We start from the raw sequence: 16048 nt of genomic DNA, 5'->3' as shown, positions 1-16048 counted from the left end.
TCTAACAGGTGTATAATTACTTGTGTTATGTTGCTTAGATTGACGAGAAAATAATTGTTCTTTTATTTTCAATTGCTGCATTGGTGTGAACCCCATTTATGTTGCATTATTTTTACTTGTAAGGTTGTTCATGTCATAGTTAGAATTAAAGAGAACCAATAAATCTTATGTTAGACAAATCTAGGAACATGACCTTAAAGAATTAGTCATGCTTTTTGTGATCCCATGTGATGTGTGTTAACTTCTGAAGAGCTGCAAATAGAATGCTTAATTAACAATGAAACAGTATTTGAAGCCTCAATTTCTCTGTATTTTTTTCTTTTAATCTACACTTGTGTGTTAGATCACCTTGTGGACATTACTCAAGATTTATTTTGTGATCACAGTTTTCCCTTCTGGATGATTCCAAAGTATGATTACTTGTCAGTTAAGATTTGTATTCAGGTTTGTTTGTGCATGCCCCTAACCCTAAGATTGGGGTTAGCTCGGTTGGCAGGATAGCTGGTTTGCGATGCGCAGTGATGCCAACAGCATGTGTTCAGTTCCTGCACCAGTTAAGGTTACTATGAAGGACTGACCTTCGCAACCTTTCCCCTCAGCTGAGGTGTGACGACCCTCAGGTCAAACTATCACTAGCTCTGTCTCTCTAATGAGAGAGCAGCCCGACGGTCTGATTGATCAGCAGTGACTTTTCAGATTTGTGCTTTTAACTGAGTTCCAATAATGGTCACATTTGTTGATTTCATTTTATATCTAAATTAGGAACACTTCAGCTTCAATTATGGTGCAGAATAATTTTGTTTATTTATAAATGTGTAAAGTTACCAGTGCAAAAAAGTATAGATGTATTCAAATTATTTTTTAAACTAACCGACAATGAAGACCTTAATGGACATTGTTATTTATATCTATTCCTGAGAAGCAAGCTGTTAAATGGTCAGAAAGTCAATTGTTAGAAGTGACCGCATAATTTCTGAGGGTGAAGGCATTCTATAATCAAAAAAGGCAAAAAAGAAAAAGCTGTGGATACCTGAAACCAACTTAATAACAAATATTTAGGAACAAGTTATTGTAGATGCTGGACTCGAAACATTGGCATCCGTGGATGTTGTGTGATCAACTGTGATCTCCAGCATTTAATAAAAAATATGTATGTACTGAACATTTTAAGTTAAGATGTTGAATCATCTCTAATTTTCTGCATTGTTCAAAAATGTGAACATTTCATGTGTATTTTTATTGGTTTGCTTTGCGTCTCACTCCACCTAATCTATCAAATGCAAATTGGAAGTTGAAACATAAAAGCTGACAAACATGACAATCAAAGATCAAGCATATAATATAATGGTATAAATTGATGGTTTACACCACAGTTTTAGTGCCTTGTTTACTTTTCATTGACATGTTATAGAAAGAGCATTTAAGCCATAAGCTGAATGGGAACAAATTGAAATGTTTGTGCTATTTCCACTGAAGCACAGAGGGTCAGGCAGCTTCTGAAGAGCTGGACAATCAACGTTTCTGGCATTAGCCCTTCATCAGGAGGGCTGCCTGACCTGTGCTTTTCCATTACCACACTCTTGACATTGATCTTCAGGATCTGCAGTGCTCACTTTCCCCTGAAGCATAGAAGGCTCAAGAAAGATGTTTCAAAATTGTTCTGGAGTTTCCAGTTGTAATAACAGCAAGGCTGTCAGCATTTCCCATTATTAACTAGGTGAGTCTGAAGGCAACTTGTGGCATCTGCATGTTTGTACTTTACCATGGGATCCAGAAGTTGTATTATTGGTCACCTACTCCAATGAGTGGGCTATTGCAATTTGTGATGATGGAATCAGCATTACAATCACTGTTAAGTCATGAATTTGAACTAATTATCTAATATTGCTTTCTCACTGTAAGGACTGTATAAAACATTACACCTTGTTTTAATCAGGATTAGGGCAGATTAACAATTTCTCTGACTTTGCACGTATATAATCTCATTTCTTCAAAAAAAAGTACATTTTATAGATTTTAAAAAAAAGTTATTCTTAATGTTTGGTTTGAGACTTAAGTTTCTACCTTTTTCTCATGTTACGTCTTGTGACGACCTTTGGCTCAGAAGTAGTTCAGCAAGGAAAATTTGTTTATAGAGTTTATTTTAAAAGTGCTTTAAAATTACTTTTAAGAGTTTGCATCAATTGTAATAAAGGGATCACTTGTACATTAATGGGCAATATGACTGGGCAAGCATTGCCTTAGAAGCAATACCAACAGAAGGATGTTACCGAAGAAATAGTTTGGCTTATGGTAAAAAAAAACTGCTGCAAACACAACAAAAAGCTACATGAAGAGCTGGAGAGAATTTATGGTTTTCTGTCTTCTTACAGGTTAGATGAATGTCTCTTGGTACTTGCATTGCCTACATTTTTTTGTTTGCTTAAATCCTGAAGTCTTAGTGGTCTCAGTCTTTGCTGCCAAATGGCATCAGGCAGATTCTTGGCAAACTGACCTGTCTCGTTTGCTGTGGTGTGAAGCCTTCGTACTTGAGCTAGACGTTCAATTTCAGGGTTTCAGCTGCAACTCTGTCTGCTGACCTGAATCTCTTAAAAGATCTTTAACTGTTTTATCCCAGGTCTTCATTTGAGCCTGTTGAACCAGTTGTTATTAACCAGGAACTCTGTCTGACCATTCAGTTCATTACTAGACTTGTCACCTGGGCTTTTACACTGTGTCCTGAGATGGGTGTTCCTTCTGCTTGCTCATATACATACCGATTGTGCACAGTTCTATCTAGTTGCGTTCACTAGTTGTGTAAACTCTTTTGGCTCATCCTTCAGTGTCACTGACAGTACGCACATCTCAGCCCAACCTGTCCTCTTCCTTGATCCTAACTTGCCATTTGAAATCTGATACACCAGTCATTAGCTGCAATTTCCAATATTGTATCCTGCCTATCAACCCCAGCTTTGCATGGATCTTGTTGCACTTTGTTTCCCCATCAAATTAATACTGCAGAGTTGATTGCTGTGCCTTCCTTAATCTAGGCCTATTCATACAAACATCTGAGGCTATTTGTCATTATTTAGGTGGTATTGTGGCGCAGATAATGGGTTTCAAATAATGTTTTGTCCTTTGATATTTTCCTCAAATATTTGGGAGCCCTAAAATATGACTGAATTTTTGATTTATTGATCATCTTGATATCAAATAATCCATGTTACATTTTGCCTGTTAATTCATTAGTTGCATTGGTTCTGATTCATATTAAATTGAAAGCCATGAAAAGTACAGTCTTGTTGGTAATTTCTTCTTCAGGGGTCACTTTTAAATTTGACAATACTTCGCTCTAGTGTTTGTTACTGTTTTAGTCTTTATTTTACTTTCACTATACAGAACTATATATGGTTTATAATCCAAGATTTTGCCTCCAGCTTTGCTTGTGAGAATTCTTCACTCTCCCTGTTGCTTTGGTTAATCAGTTTTCCTGTTACTGGTTAATCATTGATTAATCAATCTCCCTGTTGCTTTCCCTGTTCGTTGCTAGTTAGCAGCATTGTAATTTGACTAGAATGCCAGAGGCCCAAGCTACTGATTTGGAGACACAGATATTCGAATTTAAATTTAATTAATATAAAAACTTCTGGAAACCTAGCCTCAGTGATGGTGACCATGAAATTGTCATTAACCATTGCTTTAAAAATTCTGAGGAAGTTTAAATTCAGTTTATAACTTTGTAATAAAATGCTAGCCTCATTAACAGGAAACCGCTCGATTGTTGTAAAACAAAGATCTGGTTCAGTAATGCCCTTTTTAAAGAAAGAAATCTGCCATGACTCCATGTCCACAGCCATATCGATGATAATATAACATTTTTTTTGCAATGGCCTACGAACTTTGAAACATAGGAGCATGCCTTTCAGTCTGCTCTGCCATTCTAAATCATGGACAATCATAACACAGTGTTGTATTTCAATGCTGTCGCTATTTCTCTTGACATTATTAGTTACTAGAAATCTATCAATTACTATCTTGAACTTAATGACTGAGTTCCACAGCTGTCTGGAGAGCAAAATTTCAAAGATTCATCACTATCTGAGGTGCCTCCTCATCTCAATCTTAAATAACTCATGTTTTGTTCTGAGTCTGTGTGTCCTGTTGTTGGACGTCATTGCTGAGGAAAACCCTTTATGCATCTACGCAGTCCCTTTTAAGAATGTTGTGAAGTTTCTATGAGGTCACCTGTCATTCTTCCAAACTCCAGAAAATACACGCCCAATCTCCTCAATCTCTCCTCCTAGGACAGTTACGCTATCCCAAGAATTAGTCTGGTGAAGCTCACTGCACTCCCTCTATGGCAATTATTTCCTTCCTAAAGGGCCATAACTGAATGGAATATTTCAGGTGCTGTCTTTCCTGTACAATTGAAGCAACACTTCTTTGTTCCTGTACTTAAATCCTCTGGAGAAAAAGGCAATCTGATAGAGGGAATGTTTCTCTAATAGTTTTGTTAGTTAAGTTTGTTGGTTGAAGAGGAGAGGAATCATTTCAAGTTGCTTTAAAATACTTGTATGAGTTTTATGGAAAATATGCAGGGCTACTTGAAGGGAAGTTTTTGGAACTTTTAGAATCTGATTTATGTTTCAGCCATTGAATAACGTTGGAATTTTAAAATTTTTGTTAAGTGTGCACAAGAAAATGTTCTGATTCAGTATGTGGATTTACCTACTAGAGAAGGTGCGAAACTTGACCTACTCTTGGGAAATAAGGCACAGCAAGTGACTGAAGTGTCAGTGAGGAAGCACTTTGGGACCAGCGACCATAGTTTTATTAGTTTTAAAATAGTGATGGAAAAAGATACAACAGATCTAAAAGTTGAAGTTCTAAATTGGAGAAAGGCCAATTTTGACGGTATTAGGCAAGAACTTTCAAAGGCTGATTGGGAGCAGATGTTCGCAGGTAAAGGGATGGCTGGAAAATAGGAAGCCTTCAGAAATAACATAATGAGAGTCCAGAGAAAGTATATTCTTGTTAGGGTGAAAGGAAAGGCTGATAGAAATAAAGAATGCTGGATGAATACAGAAATTGAGGTTTTGGTTAAGAAAAAGAAGGAAGATAGATCGAGTGAATCCTTAGAAGAGTATAAAGGCAGTAGGACTGTACTTAAGAGGGAAATCAGGAGGGCAAAAACAGGACATGAGATAGCTTTGGCAAATAGAGTTAAGGAGAATCCAAAGAGTTTTAAGGACAAAAGGGTAACTGGGGAGAGAATAGGGCCCCTTAAAGATCAGCAAGGCGGCCTTTGTGTGGAGCTGCAGAAGGTGGGGAGATACTAAACGAATATTTTGCATCAATATTTATGTGGAAAAGGAAATGGAAGATACAGAATGTAGGGAAATAGATGGTGACATCTTGAAAAATGTCCATATTACAGAGGAGGAAGTGCTGGATGTCTTGAAATGCATAAAAGTGGATGACACCCCAGGACCTAATCAGGTATACCCTAGAACTCTGTGGGAAGCTAGGGAAGTGATTGCTGGGCCTCTTGCTGAGATATTTGTATCATCGATAGTCACAGGTAAGGTGCCGCAAGACTGGAGGTTGGCTAACGTGGTGTCACTGTTTAATAAAGGTGGTAAGGACAAGCCAGGGAACTGGCTTGTCCTTACACCAGTGAGCCTGACATCGGTGGTGGGCAAGTTGTTGGAGGGAATCATGAGGGACAGAATGTACATGTATTTGGAAAGGCAAGGACTGATTAGGGATAGTCAACATGGCTTTGTGCGTGGGAAATCATGTCTCACAAACTTGATTGAGTTTTTTGAAGTAGTAACAAAGAGGATTGATGAGGGCAGAGTGGTAGATGTGATCTATATGGACTTCACTAAGGCGTTTGACAAGGTTCCCCATGGGGGACTGATTAGCAAGGTTAGATCTCATGAAAGACAAGGAGAACTTGCCATTTGGATACAGAACTGGCTCAAAGGTGGTGGTGGAGGGTTGTTTTTCAGACTGGAGGCCTGTGACCACAGGATCAGTGGACCACATGGAGTGCCACAAGGATCAGTGCTGGGTCCTTTACTTTTCATCATTTATATAAATGATTTGGATGCGAGCCTAAGAGGTATAGTTAGTAAGTTTTCAGCTGACACCAAACTTGGAGGTGTAGTGGACATGAAGAAGATTACCTCAAATTACAACAGGATGGGCCAATGGGCTGAGAAGTGGCAGATGGAGTTAATTCAGATAAATGCGCGGTGCTGCATTTTCGGAAAGCAAATCTTAGCAGGACTTATACACTTAATGGTAGGGTCCTGGAGAGTGTTGCGGAACAAAGAGACCTTGGAGTGCAGGTTCATAGCTCCTTGAAAATAGAGTCGCAGGTAGATAGGATAGTGAAGAAGGCGTTTGGTATGCTTTCCTTTATTGGTCAGAGTATTGAGTACAGGAGTTGGGAGGTCATGCTGCGGCTGTACGGGACATTGGTTAGGCCACTTTTGGAATATTGCGTGCAATTCTAGTCTCCGTCCTATCGGAAAGATGTTGTGAAACTTGAAAGGGTTCAGAAAAGATTTACAAGGATGTTGCCAGGGTTGGAGGATTTGAGCTATAGGGACAGGTTGAATAGGCTGGGGCTGTTTTCCCTGGAGTGTTAGAGGCTTAGTGGTGACCTTGTAGAGGTTTATAAAATCATGGGCATGGATAGGGTAAATAGACAAAGATTTATCCCTGGGGTCGGGAGTCCAGAAATAGATGGCATAGGTTTAGGGTGAGAGGGGAAAGATATGAAAGAGACTTAAGGGGCAACCTTTTCACACAAGGGTTGTTGCCTATGTGGAATGAACTGCCAGAGGAATGGAGGCTAGTAAAATTGCAACATTTAAAAGGCATCTGGATGGGTAGTATGAATAGGAAGGGTTTGGAGGGATATGGGCCAAGTGCTGGCAGGTGGAACTAGATTGGGTTAGGATATCTGTTCAGCATGGACAAATTTGACCGAAGGGTCTGTTTCCGTGCTGTACATCTCTATGACTCTATTTAAGGCTGACATGTCTACAAATGAGAACTTTGCTTCTGAGATATTTGTTTCTGAGACTTACTGTAAGTACTAGTTTATGGGGGAGAAGAAAAAGGTGCCATGTTCACTTTTAGAATGGTTCTCATTTTCTGTATTCTTAAAACTGTCTTTCTTTACAGGCAACTGAAAGCATATTCCGAATGGCAGTAACAAGGGGTCTTATCACACCAGTTAAACATGGCGAGGTAAGAATTTATCACTGTCTGTTTTTGTGTCATTGAAAATAATTCCAATTTACTATTCATCTACCAATGAGCTTGCATTATTCACTGAGGTATATCGCAAAGTTGTCTCCAAAAAAAGAAAATGAGGCCTATGTTAATTCTGTTGTGGTTAGGAATGTGACGATTTGGGGTAAAACTTTAATTTTTAAGCTTTTGACATTCACCTAATCCTTTTCTGCTTGATTGGGTGGGTATTCACTTTGAGGCCATCCTTAGTAATGGAGAAGCCCAGTACATTAGTACAAAAGACAAGGTTGAAGCATTTGTATGCATCTTCAGTCAAAAGTGCTGAATAGATAATCCAGCTCAACCACCTGTGGAGACCCCAGCATTACAGATGTCAGTCTTCAGCCAAATCAATCTACTCCATGCGCTATCAAGAACTGGCTCAAGACACTGGATGCTGCTAAACCTAATGGCACTGACCATGTTCTGTCAATACTACTGAAAGTGTGATGCAGAAATAGCTGCAGCCCTGTTTCCATACAATAACAAGACCAATGTAATTTCCATTATTGCAGTACTTTTCCTGATCCAGTTGGTGCTGTTTTGGAGCAGCATCTGCCTCTCGAGCCACTCCCTGCCTCCTGACTTGTGCTCTCTAACTATTTCTCACCACTGTCTGAGCTCCTCACAAGAGGACTCAGCACAGCTGAACCTGGCACTATTCCCTGAGAAGCCTTCCCCATTCACTTATATGGGATCCTTGCCAACCTTCCTCCCTTATCTTCTTCTCAACCTTTATTCCTCTCTACTTCTCTCCGCAAACCCTCTCCCTGTCTCTCTTCCACCACCACCACCACCACAGACCAAGCAAACCCCAGCAGTTCTGTTGCAGTTCCTCACCAGCCATGATTCAGCACTGGAGAGCATTCCAGTGGGAAATCCCAGTAAGCCCAGCTGCAACCTGGTCTCCATCCTATCGGAAAGATGTTGTGAAACTTGAAAGGGTTCAGAAAAGATTTACAAGAATGTAGCCAGAGTTGGAGGATTTGAGCTATAGGGAGAGGTTGAATAGACTAGGGCTGTTTTCCCCGGAACATCGGAGGCTGAGTGGTGAACATATAGAGGTTTATAAAATCATGAGGGATATGGATAGGATAAATAGACATAGTCTTTTCCCTGGGGTGTGGGAGTCCAGAACTAGAGGGCATAGTTTTAGAGTGAGAGGGGAAAGATATAAAAGAGACCTAAGGGGCAACTTTTTCATGCAGAGGGTGGTACGTGTATGGAATGAGCTACCAGAGGAAGTGGTGGAGGCTGGTACAATTGCAGTATTTAAAAGGCATTTGGATGGGTTTATGAATAGGAAGGGTTTGGAGGGATATGGGCCAGGTGCTGGCAGATGGGACTAGATTGGGTTGGGATATCTGGTTGGCATGGACGAGTTGGACCGAAGGGTCTGTTTCCATGCTGTACATCTCTATGACTCTAAATGAGATATCGAGAGTCCAGAGACAGTATATGCCTGTTAGGGTGAAAGGAAAGGCTTGTAGGTGTAGGGAATGCTGTATTGACTACAGAAATGAAGGGTTTGGTTAAGAAAAAGAAGGAAGCATATATCAGGTATAGACAGGAGAGATGGAGTGATTCCTTAAGTATTCTCTTGCTGCCTTTTATACTCTAAGAGGGAAATCAGGAAGGCAAAAATGGGACATGAGATAGCTTTGGCAAATAGAGTTAAGAAGAATCCAAAGGGTTTTTACAAATACATTGAGGATAAAAAGGTAACTAGGGAGAGAATAGGGCCCCTCAAAGATCAGCAAGGCGGCCTTTGTGTGGAGCAGCAGGAGATGGGGGAGATACTAAATGAGCATTTTGCATCAGTGTTTCCTGTGGAGAAGGACATGGAAGATATAGAATGTATTGAAATAAATGGTGACATGTTGAACAATGTCCATATTACAGAGGAGGAAGTGCTGGATGTCTTGAAACGCATAAAAGTGGATAAATCCCCAGGACCTGATCAGGCGTACCCTCGAATTCTATGGGAAACTAGGGAAGTGATTACTCGGTCCCTTGCTGAGATATCTGTATCATCGATAGTCACAGGTGAGGTGCTGGAAGACTGAAGGTTGGCTAACATGATGCCACTGTTTAAGAAAGGTGGTAAGGATAAGTCAGGAAAGCATGACACCGGTGGTGGACAGGATGTACATGTATTTGGAAAGGCAAGGACTGATTAGTGATAGTCAATATGGCTAAATGCGTGGGAAATCATGTCTCGCAAATGTGATTGAGTTTTTGAAGAAGTAACAAAGAAGATTGATGAGGGCAGAGCAGTAGACGTGATCTATATGGATTCAGTAAGGCGTTCGACAAGACTGCATGTGGGAGACTGGTTAGCAAGGTGAGATCTTGGTGGAATACAGGGAGAACTAGGCATTTGGATACAAAACTGGCTAAAGGTAGAAGACAGAGGGTGGTGGTGCAGGGTTGTTTTTCAGACTGGAGGCCTGTGACCAATGGAGTGCCACAAGGATTGGTGCTTGGTCCACTACTTTTCGTCATTTATACAAATGAATTGTATGTGAGCGTAAGAGGTATAGTTAGTAAGTTTGCAGATGACACAAAAAATTGGAGGTGCAGTGAACAGCGAAGAAGGTTACCTCACAATACAACAGGATCTTGATCAGATGGGCCAGTGGGCTGAGGAGTGGCAGATGGAGTTTAATTTAGATAAATGTGAGGTGCTGCATTTTGGGAAAGCAAATCTTAGCAGGACTTAATTGTAAGGTCCTGGGGAGTGTTGCTGCATGACGAGACCTTGGAGTGCAGGTTCATAGCTCCTTGAAAGTGGAGTCGCAAGTGGAGGCCGTTTGGTATGCTTTCCTTTATTGGTCAGAGTATTGAGTACAGCTGTTGGGAGGTCATGTTGCTGCTGTACAGGACATTGGTTATGCCACTCTTGGGGTATTGTGTGCAATTCTGGTCTCCTTCCTATCTGAAGGATGCTGTGAAATTTCAAAGGGTTCAGAAAAGATTTGCAAGGATGTTGCCAGGGTTGGAGGATTTGAGCTACAGGGAGAGGTTGAGTAGGCTGGGGTTGGCATAAAATCATGAGGAGCATGGGTAGGATAATTGGCAAGATCTTTTCCCTGAGGTGGGAGAGTCCAGAACTAGATGGCATAGGTTTAGCGTGAGAGTGGAAAGATATAAATGTGACATATGGGGCAAATGTTTCACGCAGAGGTTGGTATGTCTATGGAATGAGCTACCAGAGTAAGTGGTGGAGGCAACATTTAAAAGGCATCTGGATGGGTATATGAATAGGTGGTGTTTGGAGGGAGATGGGCTGGGTGCTGGCAAGTGGGATATCTGATCGGCATGGACGAGTTGGACCGAAGGGTCTGTTTCCGTGCTGCACATCTCTACAATCTACAACCTCCACATAAGAGGAGGGGGTAAACAAAAGTCAAAGTGCCCTAGCTGTCAAGAAACCTATGTCCTCTGACCACTGATTCAAATGGCTACCAGAGGCACTGGTTATTAGAAGGGCTGCTGTTGAACCCAAAAAGATGCCTTTGGACAGTAACCAGGAATAAATAACTACTTCAGATGGCTTGGGCGCAGTGAATAAAAGCCCTGAGCAACGATACTGATCCTGAGCAGTGGTCCCACAGTTCCACTCTGAAGGTCCGTGATTGGAAGTACTGTCAGTAGAATGCTGCAATTTTCATTTATGTTTTGAAACTTTGGTAACTGAGATAACTGTTAACCTATGTAGGAATTAGGCATTTAAAGTGCTTTATTTCAATTTTGTGATTGCAGATATATTGTTTTAAACGTTTTCTGCTCGCAAGACTGTATTGAACTTAAGCGAAAATGAGAACTGCAGATACTGGAGATAAGAGTCAAGAGTGTGTTGCTGAAAAAGCACAGCATTGATCCTGATGGTGGGCTTTTGCCCAAAACGTCGATTGTCTCACTCCTCGGCTGCTGCCTGACCTGCTGTGCTTTTCCAGCACCACATTCATGACTGTATGGAACTTAACTTCAATTTTAAGGTTGATTCCAATAGAATCAACACTTTGCATAAATTTTTTAACTTTTTAAAGTTGAGTTCTAGATGGCAACTCTGACTTTAAGTTTGGACTTTCATATTGATACTCATCACGCCCACATTACTGATTCTATTATTACTTAGCAATATTTTAAAAAGCCATCTCTAGTACTTATTGTAGTACTGGAGTTCTCTAGACTCATCATGTCTTGAAAAGTTAACTCTGTTTCTTTCTCTATAGATATTGCATGACCTGCTGAGTTTCTTTCATACTGTTCTGCTTTTATTTAACTTTGCCAGCTTCTGCAATATTTTGCTTTTATCTCTCGTACTTTGATTTCTTTCATAACATTCCTTGAAAATAGTTTTCATGTTATGTTTCGAATCGAGTGGGACCTACCCTGTTGCCATTATTTGTTTTATGGTGACTACTAGTACTTTAGATTTAAAATCTAGTTTAGAGTGGTTTACAAATGATTCACTATGTTTGAGTGTTTCTACACAGAATAAGATAAATCCATGGAAGATTAAGTAAGTCTCCAAACAGACTTTGATTTAATATTTTTTCAATTGAATCTTTTTTTTGCACTTAAAATATTTCAGTCACATACTTTCCAGTTATGATGGTAACAGTCAGAGCTTTAAATATTACCTGTAGCTATACCTGTAGTGGTTAGCACTGCTGCCTCACAGCGCCAGGGACCCGGGTTTAATTCCTACCTCAGGCGACTGACTGTGTGGAGTTTGCACATTCTCCCCGTGTCTGCGTGCGTTTCCTCCGGGTGCTCCGGTTTCCTCCCACAGTCCAAAGATGTGCAGGTCAGGTGAATTGACCATGCTAAATTACCCGTAGTGTTAGCTAAGGGGTAAATGTAGGGGTATGGGTGGGTTGTGCTTCAGCAGGCGGTGTGGACTTGTTGGGCCGAAGGGCCTGTTTCCACACTGTAAGTAATCTAAGTAAGTAATCTAAGTAATCTAATCTAATCTATGAAGAGCGACTGCAAAATGTGGCAGAAAGAGCATTTGGAGACATTATGCTTAAGTGCATTGCTTAATAAATTGTTTAAATGATTGAAATGGAAAATTATAATGCTTATATTCAATTTTCTGTTAAAGTTGTTTTATTTATTCATGGGATGTGGGCTTCCAGCAAGTTGTGGTGAGTTGCTGTCTTGACCGCTGCAGTCCATTTGGTGTAGGTATATCCACAAGGGATGGAAATGTGTTGCTCGAAAAGCGCAGCAGGTCAGGCAGCATCCAGGGAACAGGAGAATCGACGTTTCAGGCATAAGCCCTTCTTCAGGAATTCTTCAGCCCTGAAGAAGGGCTTATGCCCGAAACGTCGATTCTCCTGTTCCCTGGATGCTGCCTGACCTGCTGCGCTTTTCCAGCAACACATTTCCAGCTCTGATCTCCAGCATCTGCAGACCTCACTTTCTCCTCAAAGATATCCACAAGGGAGCAAAGTTTCAGGACTTTGACCTCTCAAACCTGAAGGAGCGGTGATATATTTCCAATTAAGGATGATGGGTGACTTAAAGGGGAACCTGAGGTGGTGGTGATCCCCTGTATCTGTTACCATTGTCCTTGCAGATGCTCGTGTTCACTGGTTTGGAAGGTGCTGACTAAGCAGACTTGATGAGTTGTTGCATTTCATCTCGTAAATGGTACACACTGCTGTCACTTTATACTTCAATTGTGGGAAGTGTGGATGTGATCAACCAAACAAGCTGCTTTGTTCTGGATGGTGTCAAGCTTCTTGAGTGTAGTTGGAGCTAAACTCTAGGCAACTGGGGAATATTCCATCACCATTCTGAATTGTCCCTTGTATATGAAGGACAGGCTTTGGGGAGTCGAAGTGAGTTACTCATTGCAGGATTTGTAGTCTCTGACCTATTCTTGCATGTTTTTGCTGCATTTGGTCATGAACTGCTTCAGTATCTGAGGAGTTGTGAATGGTGTTGAACATTGAGCAGTCACCGTTGAAAACCACACTTCTGACCTTTTGATGGAGAGTTGGTTCTTTGATGCCGCATCTGTTCAAATGTTGTTGTCTTGATGTTGAGAGCAGTCACTCTATCCCTCCCTCTGGAGTTCAGCTCATTTGTTCATTGTTAAACTAAGGCTGCAACAAGGTCAGGGGCTGAGTGGTCCCCTTTCATCACTTTCCTGATGATTGAGAGTAGACCAATGGGGTGGTAATTGGCAGGGCTGTTCTGCGTTTTGTGCACAAGCCATACCTGTAAAATGTTCCTCTTGTAAGTTGATGTCAGTATTGTCACTGTCCTGGAAAAGCTTTGCTCAAGGAGTGGCTTTTTCTGGCCCATAAATCTTCAGTAGTACTATTGCTGAAATATTGTCAGGGTCCATAGTGCCTTCAGTTGTTTCTTGATATCTTGCAATATTGACTGAAGACTATGATGCTGGAGATTTCTGGTGAAAGCTGAGATAGGTCATTTAATTCACACTTCTGGCTACAGAGTGTTGCAAATGCTTCAGACCCAGCTTTTGCACTGATATGCAGGGCTCCCCTATAATTGAGGGTTAGGTTATTTGTGGAACCACATCCTCCAAAGAGTTTTTAATTGTCCACCATAATTCACAAAATGGCTGGATCGCAGTGTGTTGGTCTGATATGTTGGTTGTTGAATTACTTACTTACTAATGCTACTTGGTATTTGAGCACTTGGTTGTGGTCTCACCATGCTTTTATGTATGCTTGTTATTGCTCCTGACATGCCCTCCTGCACTCTTCATTGTAACAGGGCTGATTTCTCCGTTGGATCTAATGGTTGTGTAGGGGGAAATACTGTGCCATGAGGTTAGGATTTAGTACAATTCTGCTGCTATAGGTTGTCTACAATGCCTTACGGATGCAGAGCCATGCGTTTGCGAGATTTGTTTGAAATTTATTCCATTTATCATGACAGTGGTGCCACACAATACGATGGAGGGTATCCTCAACATCAAGGTTGGAATTTGTTTTCACAAGGATTGTGCAATGTTTATTTTTATGGATCCCATATTAGGCGAATGCATCTGCGTCAAGTAGATTGGTGAGGATGACGTGAGGTGTGTTTTTCTTGCTTTTGAGTTTTTTCATTAAAAATTATACAACACCAGGTTATAGTCCAACAGGTTTATTTGGAAGCGCTAGCTTTCTGAGCGCTGCTGCTTCATCAGGTGGTTGTGGCGTATAAGATCGTTAGACACAGAATTTATAGCAAAAGTTTACAGTGTAATGTAACTGAAATTATATATTGAAAAAGACGTGGATTATTTGTTAAGTCTCTCATCTTTTAGAATTAACATGTTGATTTCAGTTCTTTCATATGCAAATCCCAGAACTTTTTAAAAAGTATATTCTCAAGTGAACTTTAACAATTGGTGTCATGTCGGTCCAGACATTGAATTTAAGATGTGAGCTGCCCTGTGTGAGATGGTCTGTGCCACAATATTCAGATCGATTCTAATGCAGAAACTCTTCTCCCCCCCCCCCCACTTCCACCCACCACCACCTTACCACCATTCCAACCTTCCAACTCAGCACCATCCTCATGACCTGTCCCATTTGTCCATCTTCCTTCCCACCTATCCGCTCCACCCTCCCCTCTGACCTTTCACCTTCATCCCCACCTCCATCCACCTATTGCATTCTCAACTACCATCCTCCCAGCCCACTCCACTCCCCTTCCATTTATCTCTCCACCCCAGAGGCGCTCAGCCTGATTCCTAATAAAGGGCTTTTGCCCGAAACGTCAATTTTTCTGCTTCTCAGATGCTGCCTGACCTGCGGTGCTTTTCCAGCACCATACTCTTGACTCTGATCTCGAGCATCTGCAGTACTCACTTTCGCCTAGTCTCGGAGCTATCCTTTAGGACTTGACCAGCTTAGTCAGTTGTGGTACTGCCAAGTAAAGACCCTCAACCAGAATATAATTCTGCATTCTTGCTACCCTTCTTCCAATTGGTGTTCTACATGGTGACCTTTCTGAATTTGAAACTTGGTCCCCAAAACATTACTTGGATTTCTGGATTGCTAGACTGGTGTCAAAACAACTACTGCAATGTCTTCCCATCAAGAAAGTGGAGAAAATTAAACAAAATACCAGAACGGTACTGAATTCCGTGTCTTTCAAAAGCAAGTTCACCAGAGGAACACGCTTGGTTTTTAACTATCTTTTCCAACACATTTCATGCAATTGTCTTAACCAAAACAAAAATAGTTCATAAGAAAAAATGGTGAATATTTTCATTATTTTTATTTCAATGAAATATTGTCCTGCTAAAACTATTTACTGAAATATGAACAAAAAGTGCAGAAGAAACCCAGCAGGTCTTGCAGCCCCTGTGAACTCTTGAAGAGTAGAATCTGACTCAATTTTAACTGTTTCTGTCTCCACAGATGTTGTTCGACCTGCTGAGTTTCTCCAGCACTCTGCTTTTATTCCAGATTTTCTGTGTCTTCAGTATTTTGCCTTTATTCAAACAATTTACTGTCCTGTATCATTTAAAAGATGATGTGTAAAGCTGTGAAACTTAATGAACTGGTTTGTTGAAACTGAATGACTTGTAAATACTGGAACCTGATTTAAAGTATGTTAAGTATAAGTTAGTTTGTTAGATTGACTGAGAGGTTGAAATTATGTTGCTTGACAGCTATTGCTGTTTTCTCAGGATTGGACCCTGGATTCTGTATGTATTTCACCACTTTTAGCATGATTTAACTGGAAAGCATGCACTGACAATTGTGTCCCACTA

General features: G+C 40.8%; 1 protein-coding gene across 4 annotated transcripts in view; it reads left to right on the top strand.

Moving 5' to 3' along the window:
* The window catches only part of tmem135 (transmembrane protein 135), a 544027-nt gene that overhangs the window by 230546 nt on the left and 297433 nt on the right, over positions 1 to 16048 (top strand). For 3 of the 4 annotated variants that reach the window (XM_043691564.2, XM_043691565.2, XM_043691562.2), the window contains exon 5: positions 7180 to 7245. The exons of the other annotated variant lie outside the window; for it this stretch is intronic. In XM_043691564.2, the coding sequence (XP_043547499.1) occupies positions 7180 to 7245 (66 nt within the window). The remainder of the gene's footprint in view (positions 1 to 7179; positions 7246 to 16048) is intronic. 4 annotated transcript variants of the gene reach the window in all.

The sequence above is a fragment of the Chiloscyllium plagiosum genome, unplaced genomic scaffold, assembly GCF_037043375.1.
Source record: "Chiloscyllium plagiosum isolate Xiang-an unplaced genomic scaffold, Cpla_swu_hap1 HiC_scaffold_6, whole genome shotgun sequence".
NCBI lineage: Eukaryota > Metazoa > Chordata > Chondrichthyes > Orectolobiformes > Hemiscylliidae > Chiloscyllium > Chiloscyllium plagiosum.
The sequence above is the reverse complement of the archived record's forward strand: the minus strand, read 5'-3'. Positions and strand labels throughout refer to the sequence as shown.